This window comes from Oncorhynchus mykiss, chromosome 4 (genome assembly GCF_013265735.2).
Source record: "Oncorhynchus mykiss isolate Arlee chromosome 4, USDA_OmykA_1.1, whole genome shotgun sequence".
Lineage (NCBI taxonomy): Eukaryota > Metazoa > Chordata > Actinopteri > Salmoniformes > Salmonidae > Oncorhynchus > Oncorhynchus mykiss.
Window position 1 is genome coordinate 25954710 of NC_048568.1, and position 14236 is coordinate 25968945.

The following is a 14236-nucleotide window of genomic DNA, read 5'->3' on the forward strand; positions in this document are numbered from 1 at the left end:
AGCATGGTATGCGTACATTCTTATTTATTAAAATAATGAACACTGAACAGAATGAACCGTGACGCTATACAAACAAGTGCTGACAGGCAACTACACATAGACAAGATCCCACAAACACCAAAGGGAAATGGCTACCTACAGTGCCTTGCGAAAGTATTTGGCCCCCTTGAATTTTGCGACCTTTTGCCACATTTCAGGCTTCAAACATAAAGATATAAAACTGTATTTTTTGTGAAGAATCAACAACAAGTGGGACACAATCATGAAGTGGAACGACATTTATTGGATATTTCAAACTTTTTTAACAAATCAAAAACTGAAAAATTGGGCGTGCAAAATTATTCAGCCCCTTTACTTTCAGTGCAGCAAACTCTCTCCAGAAGTTCAGTGAGGATCTCTGAATGATCCAATGTTGACCTAAATGACTAATGATGATAAATACAATCCACCTGTGTGTAATCAAGTCTCCGTATAAATGCACCTGCACTGTGATAGTCTCAGAGGTCCGTCAAAAGCGCAGAGAGCATCATGAAGAACAAGGAACACACCAGGCAGGTCCGAGATACTGTTGTGAAGAAGTTTAAAGCCGGATTTGGATACAAAAAGATTTCCCAAGCTTTAAACATCCCAAGGAGCACTGTGCAAGCGATAATATTGAAATGGAAGGAGTATCAGACCACTGCAAATCTCCCAAGACCTGGCCGTCCCTCTAAACTTTCAGCTCATACAAGGAGAAGACTGATCAGAGATGCAGCCAAGAGGCCCATGATCACTCTGGATGAACTGCAGAGATCTACAGCTGAGGTGGGAGACTCTGTCCATAGGACAACAATCAGTCGTATATTGCACAAATCTGGCCTTTATGGAAGAGTGGCAAGAAGAAAGCCATTTCTTAAAGATATCCATAAAAAGTGTTGTTTAAAGTTTGCCACAAGCCACCTGGGAGACACACCAAACATGTGGAAGAAGGTGCTCTGGTCAGATGAAACCAAAATTGAACTTTTTGGCAACAATGCAAGACGTTATGTTTGGCGTAAAAGCAACACAGCACATCACCCTTAACACACCATCCACACTGTCAAACATGGTGGTGGCAGCATCATGGTTTGGGCCTGCTTTTCTTCAGCAGGGACAGGGAAGATGGTTAAAATTGATGGGAAGATGGATGGAGCCAAATACAGGACCATTCTGGAAGAAAACCTGATGGAGTCTGCAAAAGACCTGAGACTGGGACGGAGATTTGTCTTCCAACAAGACAATGATCCAAAACATAAAGCAAAATCTACAATGGAATGGTTCAAAAATAAACATATCCAGGTGTTAGAATGGCCAAGTCAAAGTCCAGACCTGAATCCAATCGAGAATCTGTGGAAAGAACTGAAAACTGCTGTTCACAAATGCTCTCCATCCAACCTCACTGAGCTCGAGCTGTTTTGCAAGGAGGAATGGGAAAAAAATTCAGTCTCTCGATGTGCAAAACTGATAGAGACATACCCCAAGCAACTTACAGCTGTAATCGCAGCAAAAGGTGGCGCTACAAAGTATTAACTTAAGGGGGCTGAATAATTTTGCAAGCCCAATTTTTCCGTTTTTGATTTGTTAAAAAAGTTTGAAATATCCAATAAATGTCGTTCCACTTCATGATTGTGTCCCACTTGTTGTTGATTCATCACAAAAAAATACAGTTTTATATCTTTATGTTTGAAGATTGAAATGTGGCAAAAGGTCGCAAAGTTCAAGGGGGCCGAATACTTTCGCAAGGCACTGTAAATATGATCCCCAATCAGAGACAACGATAAACAGCTGTACATAAATATACAAAAACCACTAGACCTACAAAACCCTAGACAATACAAAAATCCTAGACAATACAAAACTAGCGTACCCACCCTAGTCACACCCTGACCTAACCAAAATATAAAGAAAACAGAGATATCTCAGGTCAGGGCGTGACAATATCGTACTTTTTACAGAAATGTCCTCTGGTCTGATGAAGCAAAAATAGAACTGTTTGGCCATAATGACCATCGTTATATTTGGATGAAAAGGGGGAGGCTTGCAAGCCGAAGAACACCATCCCAACCGTAAAGCACATGGGTGGCAGCATCATGTTGTGGTGGTGCTTTGCTGCAGGAGGGACTGGTGCACTTCACAAAATAGATGGCATTATGAGGAACGAACATTTTGTGGAAATATTGAAGCAACATCTCAAGACATCCGTCAGGAAGTTAAAGCTTGGTCACAAATGGGTCTTCCAAATGGACAATCACCCAAAACATACCTCCAAAGTTGTGGCAAAATGGCTTAAGGACAACAAAGTCAAGGTATTGGAGTGGCCATCACAAAGCCCTGACCTCAATCCCATAGAAAATGTCTGGGCAGAACTTAAAAAGCATGTGCGAGCAAGGAGGCCTACTACCTGACTCAGTTACACCAGCTCTGTCAGGAGGAATGGGCCAAAATTCACCCAACTTATTGTGGGAATCTTGTGGAAGGCTACCCGAAACGTTTGACCCAAGTTAAACAACTTAAAGGCAATGCTACCAAATACTCATTGAGTGTATGTAAACTTCTGACCCACTGGGAATGTGATGAAAGAAATAAAAGCTGAAATAAATAATTCTCTCTACTATAATTCTGACATTTCACATTCTAACCTAAGACATGGAATTTTTACTAGGATTAAATGTCAGGAATTGTGAAAAACTGAGTTTAAATGTATTTGGCTAAGGTGTATGTAAACTTCTGACTTCAACTGTAGGTTTCTGGGGTATACTCCAACTTTTACATTCTTGGAGGGATTGATAGTCATTACATCATTACTTTTCACAGAATGCTCTCTATTTATTTAATGGCCATGAAATATTGTATTTATCTCTCTACCAAATGTATAGGAGTTCAATTAGTATCAGCTGTATGTTGTTCTGTATTTATGTGTTACACATGTTTGTCTTTGTCCACATTCTTGTACTGCTGATGACAGGGTATGTTGTTTTGACTCCTGGCTATTCTATTGTAGAGTAGATTCAATCTTGGATACTCTATACCAGTGGTATAAAACTCTTACCCTACGAGGCCCGGAGCCTTCTGGTTGTCTGTTCTACCTGATAATTCATTGGACGCACCCTAAATCTGTCCCTGCTTAGAGGGGAACAATGAAAAAACGCAGTGGAACTGGCTTCAAGGTCAAGAGTTGAATTTGAGGGCTCTGGTAAAGGAAGCAGTAAGTACAGTATTGACTGTCTCAATAAAGGACAATTTTTTTGTCTGGCAAAATGACACCTATTATCTGGAGGTGATGGGAAAAGAACAAGATTACACCACAGGGTCCTCACACACACACACACGCACACGCACGCGCACACACACACACACACACACACACACACACACACACACACACACACACACACACACACACACACACACACACAGCAAGATACACACATTGTTGCGTATTAGCAGAGGCTGTATATAATAAGTGTGCTCTGAGTCAACAGGCTGTGCCTCCTCTCCTCATTAGCATGCTGACCCTACTGTTTGGGACATTACAGGTGGGGCACAGTGAGGGGTGTCCTGTCCTGTAGTGGGGGAAGGGTAGGGTGGAACAGGGAAGTGAGGGGGGTGGGCATTAGTGACACAACACGTCAGCAGGGTGAAGGGTGGTGGTGGTGCTTCTAGAGATATCATCATGGTTCCTCCAACACAACCTGATTTTTTAGGAAAATAATGGGTTGGCACATGCGCACAAACACACACACACACACACCATCCCAATCCCTCCCAGTTCCACTATTCCACAGCTTTAGCCAGGCAGGTTAGCCCAGGGCCAGGGCCTAGCCCGGGGTTTAGGGGCTGGGTCAGTGGTGAATGATCCCCTGGGTTGAAGGGAACAAAGCTGGGGTTGTGCTTCCCTTGTTTTATGTGTTTACACTGTAAGCAGGATACTGTTGAGCAGCTGCTGCTTGTCCCAGGCTTGTGAAAGACATTCTCCCTCCACAGCCTAGCCTCTGTGGTCTGTGCGGATTAGGCTGATTTATGTGTACGATGGAGAGAACGAGGGAATTGAGGAATGGAGGAATGACCACCACCTACAGAAATAATACACCGCCCATGTAATCCTCAGTGAGCCTCTGATCACATTTCACTGTATAGAGTTGGGAGTTACTTAGCCCAGGGGCTCTTCCTAGTGTCGGCATGTTGCAGGTAGGTTGTCATTGTCCATTCCACATAATGGAGAAGTCGTGACTGGTCCTCTCTCGTCTCTTACAGCCTCGGATGGTTGTGCCAGTGTATTACACAAGGCAGGAAAGGCACAGTGTATCACGGTTTTAGATTGTAGCATCTCCTTACTCCCTTACCCTCTCTCTTTCTTCTTTGCCTCTTTTTCAATTTCAATTCAATTTTCAATTAGCTTCATTGCTATCGCTGTCTTTCTCTCTCTCTCTCTTTCTCTCTCTCTCTCTCACTCACTCAGGCTGTTCTGAAATCTGTCACGAGACTGCAGGCAGCTGTTGCTGTACAGCAGACATGCTGCTCTCTCTGAGAATGTGCTTCTGGCAGCACAGAGACATACTGAGACAAAGTCAAGACTTCTTCATTACAGTAGTTGCCTGGTAGAGCAAAACAAACACCTAATCATCCATTGAACACTATGTAGAATCCAGAGATGTATGCCAGCTGCTACATTATTATTTTTTGCAGAATTTAAAATTGTATGCAACATCATTTGGATTAATTTGTAACTCTATGAAGTCTAACTCTATAGTTTTTACACATATTGATAACTAAATAATCATTATACAGATCAATTGTATTTTATTTTCATAATTCCACTATCCAATATAAAACAGTGTACACGTGTTTTATAATGGTATGTAGTTACACATATATTATAATGTAGTGACAGGTTTGTAGTTTTTTCCACTGTTATTGCTATGGTGCAGTGGGCCGCCATAAATTCTACACAATGTGTAGTCTATTCTATTTGACATGCTTTTGTCTTTGTTTGTTAATTGGAGACTATTCTTGCGGTTTATCACTATTACGAATAGGTCACGGTATACGTCACCCCTCCCAAAAATATTTTTCCCATGCGCTGTTGTTTTTTATACAATTGTGTGGAGAATCGCTTTGTTCTCCTAAACCTATTCAACCCTGTGGAGAAAGTATTGGTGGAAAAGCAACAGAATACGCGCATAGTAGCCTAATAAAGGGTTAGTTGTCCGTCTGGCAACTTTCCACAACATTTACCAACGTTTAAGAAACAGACTATTAGACTATATTGGTGTAAGATTTCCTTTGGTATGTTAGTGCAGAGATGACTGACACCGACCAGACCAGAGGACTTTTTGTTGTGTAAATGTTTTTGCTGGGAGGAGTGAACTAGAGAGGGGAGCTCACTGCTGTTAGATGGGGGAGCGTGGATAATTACAGACAAGGACTGCGCTTCGGGCGTTTTCTCCTTCTTTGTTGTTAATGGGAGTATTTCTCAAAGTTCGCGACTGAATTTTTATTCGTATTGATTTGGCTTTGTTCTTTTCTAATACAGATAAATAGTGTCGAATTAGTTGTCTCTCTTCGTGCCAAATGTCCCCCGCTGTAAATGTTGGTTTATGCCAGAAGCGCACGGGCAGCGAGCTGCGGAGAGCTCAACCAATTAACTTTTCAGATGAAAACCCTGCACTGTAACTTCAGCTTCAATTGTGTTTACTGCGATTTATGCGTGTTATTGCAATATGTGCTGAATGTATTCTATTCGCATAAAGGGGACATATTCAACTTGCCTCTGAGTTTTAGTGCACTTGTTGCACTTCCCAAGCATGTCTGAAGGCATTTGGAGATTGTTCACTCCCTCAGTATCTTTTGTGCCAAGGAATGCTGAATGATTTTAAGGCTGAGACGGGGACAACTTTCTCAAGAAGAGGTGTCCGTCAGTAGTCAGACAATTGCGTATGGTCACGGATCAAAACATTGCGCCAACGGCAATACTTCATAACCATAGACATTATGGAGGGCCAAGGCGACCAGGCAGCCGCCTCGGTAGAACCCGACGCGGACATAGCAGTGTGTGACAGTTTCTCCCTACTTGAACCCGAGGCGGACGGCGCAGTCTCTGACAGTTTCTCCCAACTCTGGACAGACGTGATGGGGATGCTTGTAAGTTTGTGGGCCGGTTTGGGGGAGGGGAGACAGGAAGGTAACAACCAACTGAGAAAAGCTTTTAACTGTGTCCCTCCTAGGGGGACCCACGTTGCTCATTTAGTGATTGTGTATTGATACTTGTTAACATGTAAATCACGTCCCAAAACAACAACGCAAGGGAAGCTGGTCGATTTCTCAAAGCGCCAAGCGCAAAGTTTACATTCCATCCTCGGTGCCCAACACATGGGTTTGGCATTCGGTTCATTTCCCTTCTTCAACCTGTTCCCGAGGAGCTTTGTTTTTGAGGTGATCCGATTTCAAAGCAACCTGGAATCCAGTGAAAATGGTATGTGGCTCTTGAGTTTAAAAATGACCTGTTTGTGTGCTATCTTCCTAGTCTGGTGCACTTGAGCTGCGAAGATGGAATTGTGCTTGTCTGTTGTTTCAGGCAGAGATAACAATTAGCCTCCATTACAATTCGTTGATTAAACTTCATTGTTGTGTTGGTTACATTGTTACAACATTGTAACTGCTCATGTTGTTTTAAGAGAGTTGAGCTCCTGTGTGTTCTATGAGGGCCCCATGCCAAAACACTTGTTGTTGTGTTTGTTGCTGTGATGGAATGTTACTTTGGAAAGGTTATGATGGAAAAATTGTTGCAAATTGCATTGATTGAAATATTGTCAGTCCTGAAATGTGATGTTGTGTCGATGTGTGGCTACATTTTGTTCTCCCTGTCATTTTCCCCCCAACCTTTAAGTTTAGCTTGTTAGTCCCTTATCAGTGCAAAACCTGCAATTAAGATATGGTCAAGGTTACACTGATCAACATAATCACTTTTGCCTCTTGTTCTTTGTTTAGGGGCCAGGGTGACATGGTCATCTTGATTGTACAGATGTGTGTGGGCCATCTGATCTGAGTGATCAATAGAGTTCATGTCTTTTCCCATGTGAATGGTGGGTCATTTGAAGATCAACGTGTTCATTTGGTCTGGACTGGTTCAGTAGATGAATGGAGTGTGAATGGGCCTAATACAGAGGACAGAGACAGAGGTGTGTGTGCGTGTGTGTGTGCGTGCGGGCCCGTGTGTGTGTGAGAAACGGAGATGAGTGTCCTAGCCTTTGACTCTGGGTGGGAGACCTGGGACTCCAGCCATGCAATTTAACCAGATGTATTACACTGGATGCAAATGTCTATCAGTGCTCTCATCTTTGACGTCTTTCCTCTGCTTGCAGCTGGAACACACACACACACACACACACACACACACACACACACACACACACACACACACACACACTAGACAAGTGTGACACCTCCTTCATAGGTGACAGCAAGCCTTTCACACACCCTCCTCCATCACAGATACCTGAGACTGGGTCTTTTGAAGGATGTTTTATTACCAGTAATACCATTATGATGTCACAGGAGAGAGACACAACTCTGATTTAATGTCCCTCATATTGCCATGTGGTCACTACTCAGGTTTTTGAGTCAGGTAAACAGAATTTGTTAATGGAAGAGACCATTTTCTTCCACTAGGCTTGGGCTTAAATCGCAACACCGTGCTATGCTCCTACACTCACATCTGTAGCCATGAAGTGTTTTAAAAGGCTGTTCATGGCTCACATCAACACCATCATCCCAGAAACCCTAGACCCACTCCAATTCGCATATCACCCCAACAGATCCACAGAGGAAGCAATCTCCATTGCACTCCACACTGCCCTTTCCCAACTGGACAAAAGGAGCTCCTGTGTGAGAATGCTGCTCATTGACTACAGCTCAGTATTCAACACCATAGTGCCCTCCAAGCTCATCACTAAGCAAAGGAACCTGAGACTGAACACCTCCCTCTGTAACTGGATCCTGGACTTCCTGACGGGCCGCCCCCAGGTTGTGAGGGTAGGCAACAACACATCCGCTACTCTGACCCTCAACATGCAGGCCCCTCAGAGGTGTGTGCTTAGTCCCCTTCTGTACTCCCTGTTCACTCACGACTGTGTGATTGCGCATGACTACAACACCATCATTAAGATTGCGACGACACGGCGGTGGTAGGCCTGATCACCGACGACGATGAGACAGCCTATAGGGACCAGGTCAGAGACCTGGCAGTGTGGTGCCAGGACAACAACTTCTCCCTCAACGTGAGCAAGTCAAAGGAGCTGATCATGGACTACAGGAAAAAGAGGACTGAGCACACCCCCATTCACATAGACTGGGTTATAGTGGAGAAGGTTGAGAGCTTCAAGTTCCTTGGTGTACACTTTACTAAGGACCTATCATGGTCCAAACACACCAACACAGTTGTGAGGAGGGATCAACTATGCCTCTTCCCCCTCAGGAGCCTGAAAAGATTTGACATGGGTCCTCAGATCCTTAAAAAGTTTTACAGCTGCACCATCGAGAGCAACCTGAGTGGTTTCATCACCGCTTGGTATGGCAATTGCTCAGCATCTGACCACAAGGTGCTACAGAGGGTTGTGCGTATGGCCCAGTACATCAATGGAGCCAAGCTTTATGCCATCCAGGACCTCTATAACATACAGTGTCAGAGGAAGGCCCTAAAAACTGTCTATGAATCCAGCCACCCAAGTCAGACTGTTCTCTCTGCTACCACATGGCAAGCAGTACCGGAACGCCAAGCCTAGGACCAAAAGGCTCCTGAACAGCTTCTACCCCCAGGCCATAAGACTGCTGAACAGTTAATCAAATGTCTACCAGGACTATTTACATTGACCCCCTTATTTTATTCTTATTTCTTATTTATTTTTGCACTGACTCTTTTGCACATGCTTGATATACACTCACTGGACTCTAGGGCTGACCTCATTTAGTCGACTGGTCGATTGTTTGGTCAATAGGCTGTTGGTCGACCAAATATTTTTTAGTTGAGGAGTGGCAAATATACACTACCATTCAAAAGTTTGGTGTCACTTAGAAATGTCCTTGTTTTTGAAAGAAAAGCAACTTTTTTGTAAATTGAAATAACATTAAATTGATCACAAATACAGTGTAGACATTGTTAATGTTGTAAAGGACTATTGTAGCTGGAAACGGCTGATTTTTAATGGAGTTTTTCTACATAGGCGTACAGAGGCCCATTATCAGCAACCATCACTCCTGTTTTCCAATGGCATGTTGTGTTAGCTAATCCAAGTTCATAATTTTAAAAGGCTAATTGATCATTAGAAAACCCTTTTGCAATTATGTTAGCACAGCTGAAAACTCTCGTTCTGATTAAAGAAGCAATAAAACTGTCTTTCTTTAGACTAGTTGAGTATCTGGAGCATCAGCATTTGTGGGTTCACTTATAGGCTCAAAATGGCCAGAAACAAAGACCTTTCTTCTGAAACTCTTCACTTGGTACCGGTACCCCTTGTATATAGCCTCGTTATTGTTATTCAAATCAAATCCAACTTTATTTGTCACATGTGCCTAATACAACAAGTGTAGACTTTACCGTGAAATACTTACTTACAAGCCCTTAACCAACAGTGTAGACTTTACCGTGAAATACTTACTTACAAGCCCTTAACCAACAGTGTAGACTTACCATGAAATACTGACTTACAAGCCCTTAACCAACAGTGTAGACTTACCATGAAATACTGACTTACAAGCCCTTAACCAACAGTGTAGACTTTACTGTGAAATGCTTACTTACAAGCTCTTAACCAACAGTGCAGACTTTACTGTGAAATACTTACTTACAAGCCCTTAACCAACAGTGTAGACTTACCATGAAATACTTACTTACAAGCCCTTAACCAACAGTGCAGACTTTACTGTGAAATACTTACTTACAAGCCCTTAACCAACAGTGTAGACTTAGCATGAAATACTTACTTACAAGCCCTTAACCAACAGTGCAGTTCAAGAAGAGTTAAGAAAATATTTACCAAATAAATGTAAGTAAAAAAATTATAAAAAGTTACACAATAAAATAACAATAACGAGATTATATACAGGGGGTATCGGTACTGAGTCAATGTGCGGGTGTACAGGTTAGAGGTCATTTGTACATGTAGGTAGGGGTGTGTTACTGTTTTTCCTTTAGTTTATTTATCACATTTCTCTTTGCCTTGTTGAAATATAAAGTAATGACTGTGCTAAATCCCAGAAACCACATGTTATGTCATTTCCTTTAGAAGTACAGGCTGTAAGTGACTGGAAATGGTTTGAATACTGCAGCACAGCTGCCAACACTCCACCTTATATCTGTGCTGTTTCAGTCAGTATTTCTGTAGAAGTAATCACAGGGCCAACAATATGGTCATTGTTCAATCCCCAGTGTTTATGAAACCTTTACAATTCAAAGGCCTCAGCACAATGGATTCCCAATATTTTTGGCAACAAAATGGCCGTGCTATATTTAGTTTGTTGTCAGTACGTAATGCTTTTCTATGGCCTTTGTCTCTGGGGCCCTACATGAGAATGCCCTTTTGAGTAAGCCTGTGCCTGAGCCTATTGAAACATCTGAACACTACTGTTACAGATTAGTAAAGCCATTTGGGGTGCAGCTTCTCAGTAACCAATGAATGTGAAGTCTACATACCAAGTTTTTTCTGACATGCATCTAATCTACCTAATTTGGTTGTATGACTACAGATGATGGAGGACCTATATTTGAAAGGAAAAAACAAAAACTTGCGGACACTCGGGCCTCCATGGAATGAGTTTGACACCCCTGCACTACAAGTTTTATATTTCCTGCATTGCAGGAAAGTACTCCTGTAACAGGTTGATCAAATGAAGGTCCAACACCTGAAGTCCACCACTCTACTGTTGATTGTTTCACTACAGTTCTAACTACATCAGAGAGTCCTGGGTACAGAAGGTAATTACAAGGGAGTGAATTGAAATTCCAGTTCAAGAATGAGTTCATTTAATTATAATGTATCGTAAACCTATTAATGGCCGTGCAGTGACTAGGTGATTCATCGTTCATCATAGTTAACTCAAGCGTGGAGGTCTGTGGTCCTGTGTTATGCCTGTAGTGATATTGCTAGGAGCCCCTCTGCCTGAGGTTAAACCACCGCTAGGAATGTGTTTAATGAGAATACCTTTGTGAACCAGTCATTTATTTGTGGTTACAACAGGGTAAACATTGACCTAAGCCAATTAACAATCTGGGGCTGTTAAGGGATGAATAACTGTTGCATTATGGGTGCATAAGCATCTCGGCTGTTTGAACAGGGTTAGTAGACTGGAGCCAACCCAACTCTGGTTCTTTGAAGAAATTAGGTTTCAGCAAGTCCTTAAATCGGATCTGACATTTTGTTGTAGGATGTGCATGTTATTATTCTTGTATCTAGCTTTCCATAAATAATGTTAAAAGGCAGCATGCCATGTATAACATTTCCACAGTGTTAGTGTGTATGGGCGCATGTGTGTATGGGTGGATATTTGGAAGTACCAGTCCTCAACAGCATAAACACAGTACACACCTTTAGTACCTCCCTCTGCAAACGGAGCAGTTAGTTCAAACAGGGATTTTGCTCTATTCCGCTGCGTCAGCTTCTAATTCAGGGGTGTCAATCTCATTCCATGGAGGGCCTAGTGTCCGCTGGTTTTTTTTTCAATGAAGACCTAGACAAGGTGAGGGGAGTTCCTTACTAATTAGTGACCTCATCAATCGAGTACGAAAACCCGTAGACACTCGGCCCTCCTTGGAATGAGTTCGACATGTACTCTAATTTGAGCACATATCTGGACAGCTGACAGTCCTCCTCTGTATTCCCTATCAGGTATTCTCAAATGGCTCTCTCATCCCAATCTGCATGGATGTCTGCCTCAAAGTTAAGTATCAGGAAGACATTTTGTTACATTTGAGGAAATAGTATATTTAAAGGTTTTCAGACCTCCGTACAGTATGAGTGGGTTCTGTTGCCCATCTCAAGGGCTTGTTGATACTTTCCTTCTACCCAGCCTTTGATATGTTCTATTAGTGAGCCTATTCAGCCCAAATGTATTTTGAAACTGTGTCTATGACAACATATGGTCAACTTAAAAGAAACCTCAATTTGTTTAAGGAGTGTCTCCTCCTCCAATATAGCATTGTGTAGTTGCTGAGCTGTCCGCCTCCGTCTCAGCACCCCTCTGTCCTAGCCCAGCCTTAGTAAAGCCACATCAACCCTGGTCCAACCTAGGTTTGCCACATTAGAGCCTAGGATGCCAGCTCAGCTCAGATCTCCCCCTCCCAGTCAGGGGCCAGGCAGGGCTGGCAGGTGTTTCTCTCAGTGCTGTGGAGGATATCCTCAGGAAGCTCCTCTGGAGGGGGGTGGGCCTCAACTCTGCCCGGGCCTTCCTACAGCCTGGGCTGGGATGCTGGTGTAGGGGTGGGACAGGGCTATGAGCAGGTGTGGAGGCCATTCTCCCCCACAGCTAAAGCCTGGAGGGAGGAGTGGAGTGAGGGATAGCTTACCCTCCGCTGCCTTTGTAGGGAGAAGTTGTTTGGGCACCGCCAGCCTGGTCAGTCTCTTGGGTTTGGAGTCAATGTGTTCTAGGATTTAGGAGGAAACATGAGCGAGGCGCTAATTCACTTACTCCTGCTTGTAATGAATCATGAAAATGATAGTGAGTGGGATAGTTTCTTTAACCGCCGCCCCAGTGTTCTGAACTGGTAACAAGTGTAACCGATCCTATCACTGTCGTTCTAGCGTTGCATCAGATACGTGATGGCCATTGTCATCTGTCACTACGTACTCCCCTAGAGGATGTCTAGCTAGTCACAAGGCAAGTCCTGACACTGACAAAAGCCTTTTGCACAGCGCGAACAGAACAGCATAACTCAATAAGCTCGGAACCGGCCTCAGTAGGAAAAGCAGCACTGTCTGGAATGTGTACCTAAAGCTAGGAGCAGAACAAATACGTTAGCTAGAGCGAATGGTTTAGAGACCTCTGTAATGTCTTCTGACATGACAAATAAAAGCACTGGCTTTGAGAGAGGGAGAGAGAGAGAGAGAGAGAGCACCAAACTATCTTGTATGCGGAGGTGGACAACATCTGTAGCCATGAAATTCTTTGAAAGGCTGGTCATGGCTCACATCAACACCATCATCCCAGACACCCTGGACCCACTCCAATTCACATAGCGCTCCAACAGATCCATAGATGACGCAATCTCCATTGCACTCCACACTGCTCTTTCCCACCTGGACAAAAGGGGTGTGTGTTTAGTCCCCTCCTTTTACTCCCTGTTCATCCACAAATGCGTGGCTGTGCACGACTCCAACACTGCTCACGTCTCCAAGCAACATTAAGTTTGCAGACGACACGACGGTGGTATGCCTGATCACTGACGACAACGAGACAGCCTATAGGGAGGAGGCAAAAGACCTGGCAGTGTGGCGTTACAGAGGGTAGTGTGCACGGTCCAGTACATCACTGGGGCTGAGCTCCCTGCCATCCACAACCTTTATACCAGGCGGTGTCAGAGGAAGGCCCTAAACATTTTCAAAACAGCTAAATGTTCCTGAACAGCTTTACCCCCAAGACATAAGACTGCTGTTAATCAATGGTCACCTGGACTATTTGCATTGACCCCCTTTTTTTGCACTGACATTGTTGCACCGGCTCTTTGCACACTCACTGGACTGACACATACTACACTGACACACCAAAGCACACTCACTCACCCACACACTCACATATACTACACTGTCACTCCAACACACAAATACACACACACACACACACACACACACACACACACACACACACACACACACACACACACATAGACACACTTTCACACTCTTCACATATGCTGCTGCTGCTCTGTTTATTATCTCTCCTGATATAATAATTTATTGTTATTTTATTGTGTTAGTATTTACATTAATATTTTACATTTTATTTTACTTTTTAACTGCATTGCTGGGAAAAGTAAGCATTTCACGTAATGTCTGCAATTTGATTTGAACATCAATTAAAATAAAACAAATGTAGAGATTAGTACTGTAGCTAACTTGGCAGTTAGTTGTTAGCATGTGAGAGGACCCAAAAGGTCAGTGCACTGAGTTTAGCCCTGCATGCTGGCTATGGAATGTTTTAATAACTGACAGAAGGGTCTTGGTGTGCTATT

General features: G+C 43.3%; 1 protein-coding gene across 6 annotated transcripts in view; it reads left to right on the forward strand.

Annotated features, from left to right (window-relative positions):
* Positions 1–14236, forward strand: part of LOC110522376 (SAM and SH3 domain-containing protein 1) — a 295924-nt gene that overhangs the window by 192820 nt on the left and 88868 nt on the right. Inside the window, exon 1 of one of the 6 annotated variants that reach the window (XM_021600729.2) lies at positions 5259–6159. The exons of 4 other annotated variants lie outside the window; for them this stretch is intronic. In XM_021600729.2, coding sequence (XP_021456404.2) covers positions 6010–6159 — 150 coding nt within the window. In that variant the 5' untranslated portion in view covers positions 5259–6009. Of the gene's footprint in view, positions 1–5258; positions 6160–6188; positions 6491–14236 lie in introns of those variants that run through there. One more of the 6 variants, XM_021600730.2, reaches the window with a different exon arrangement.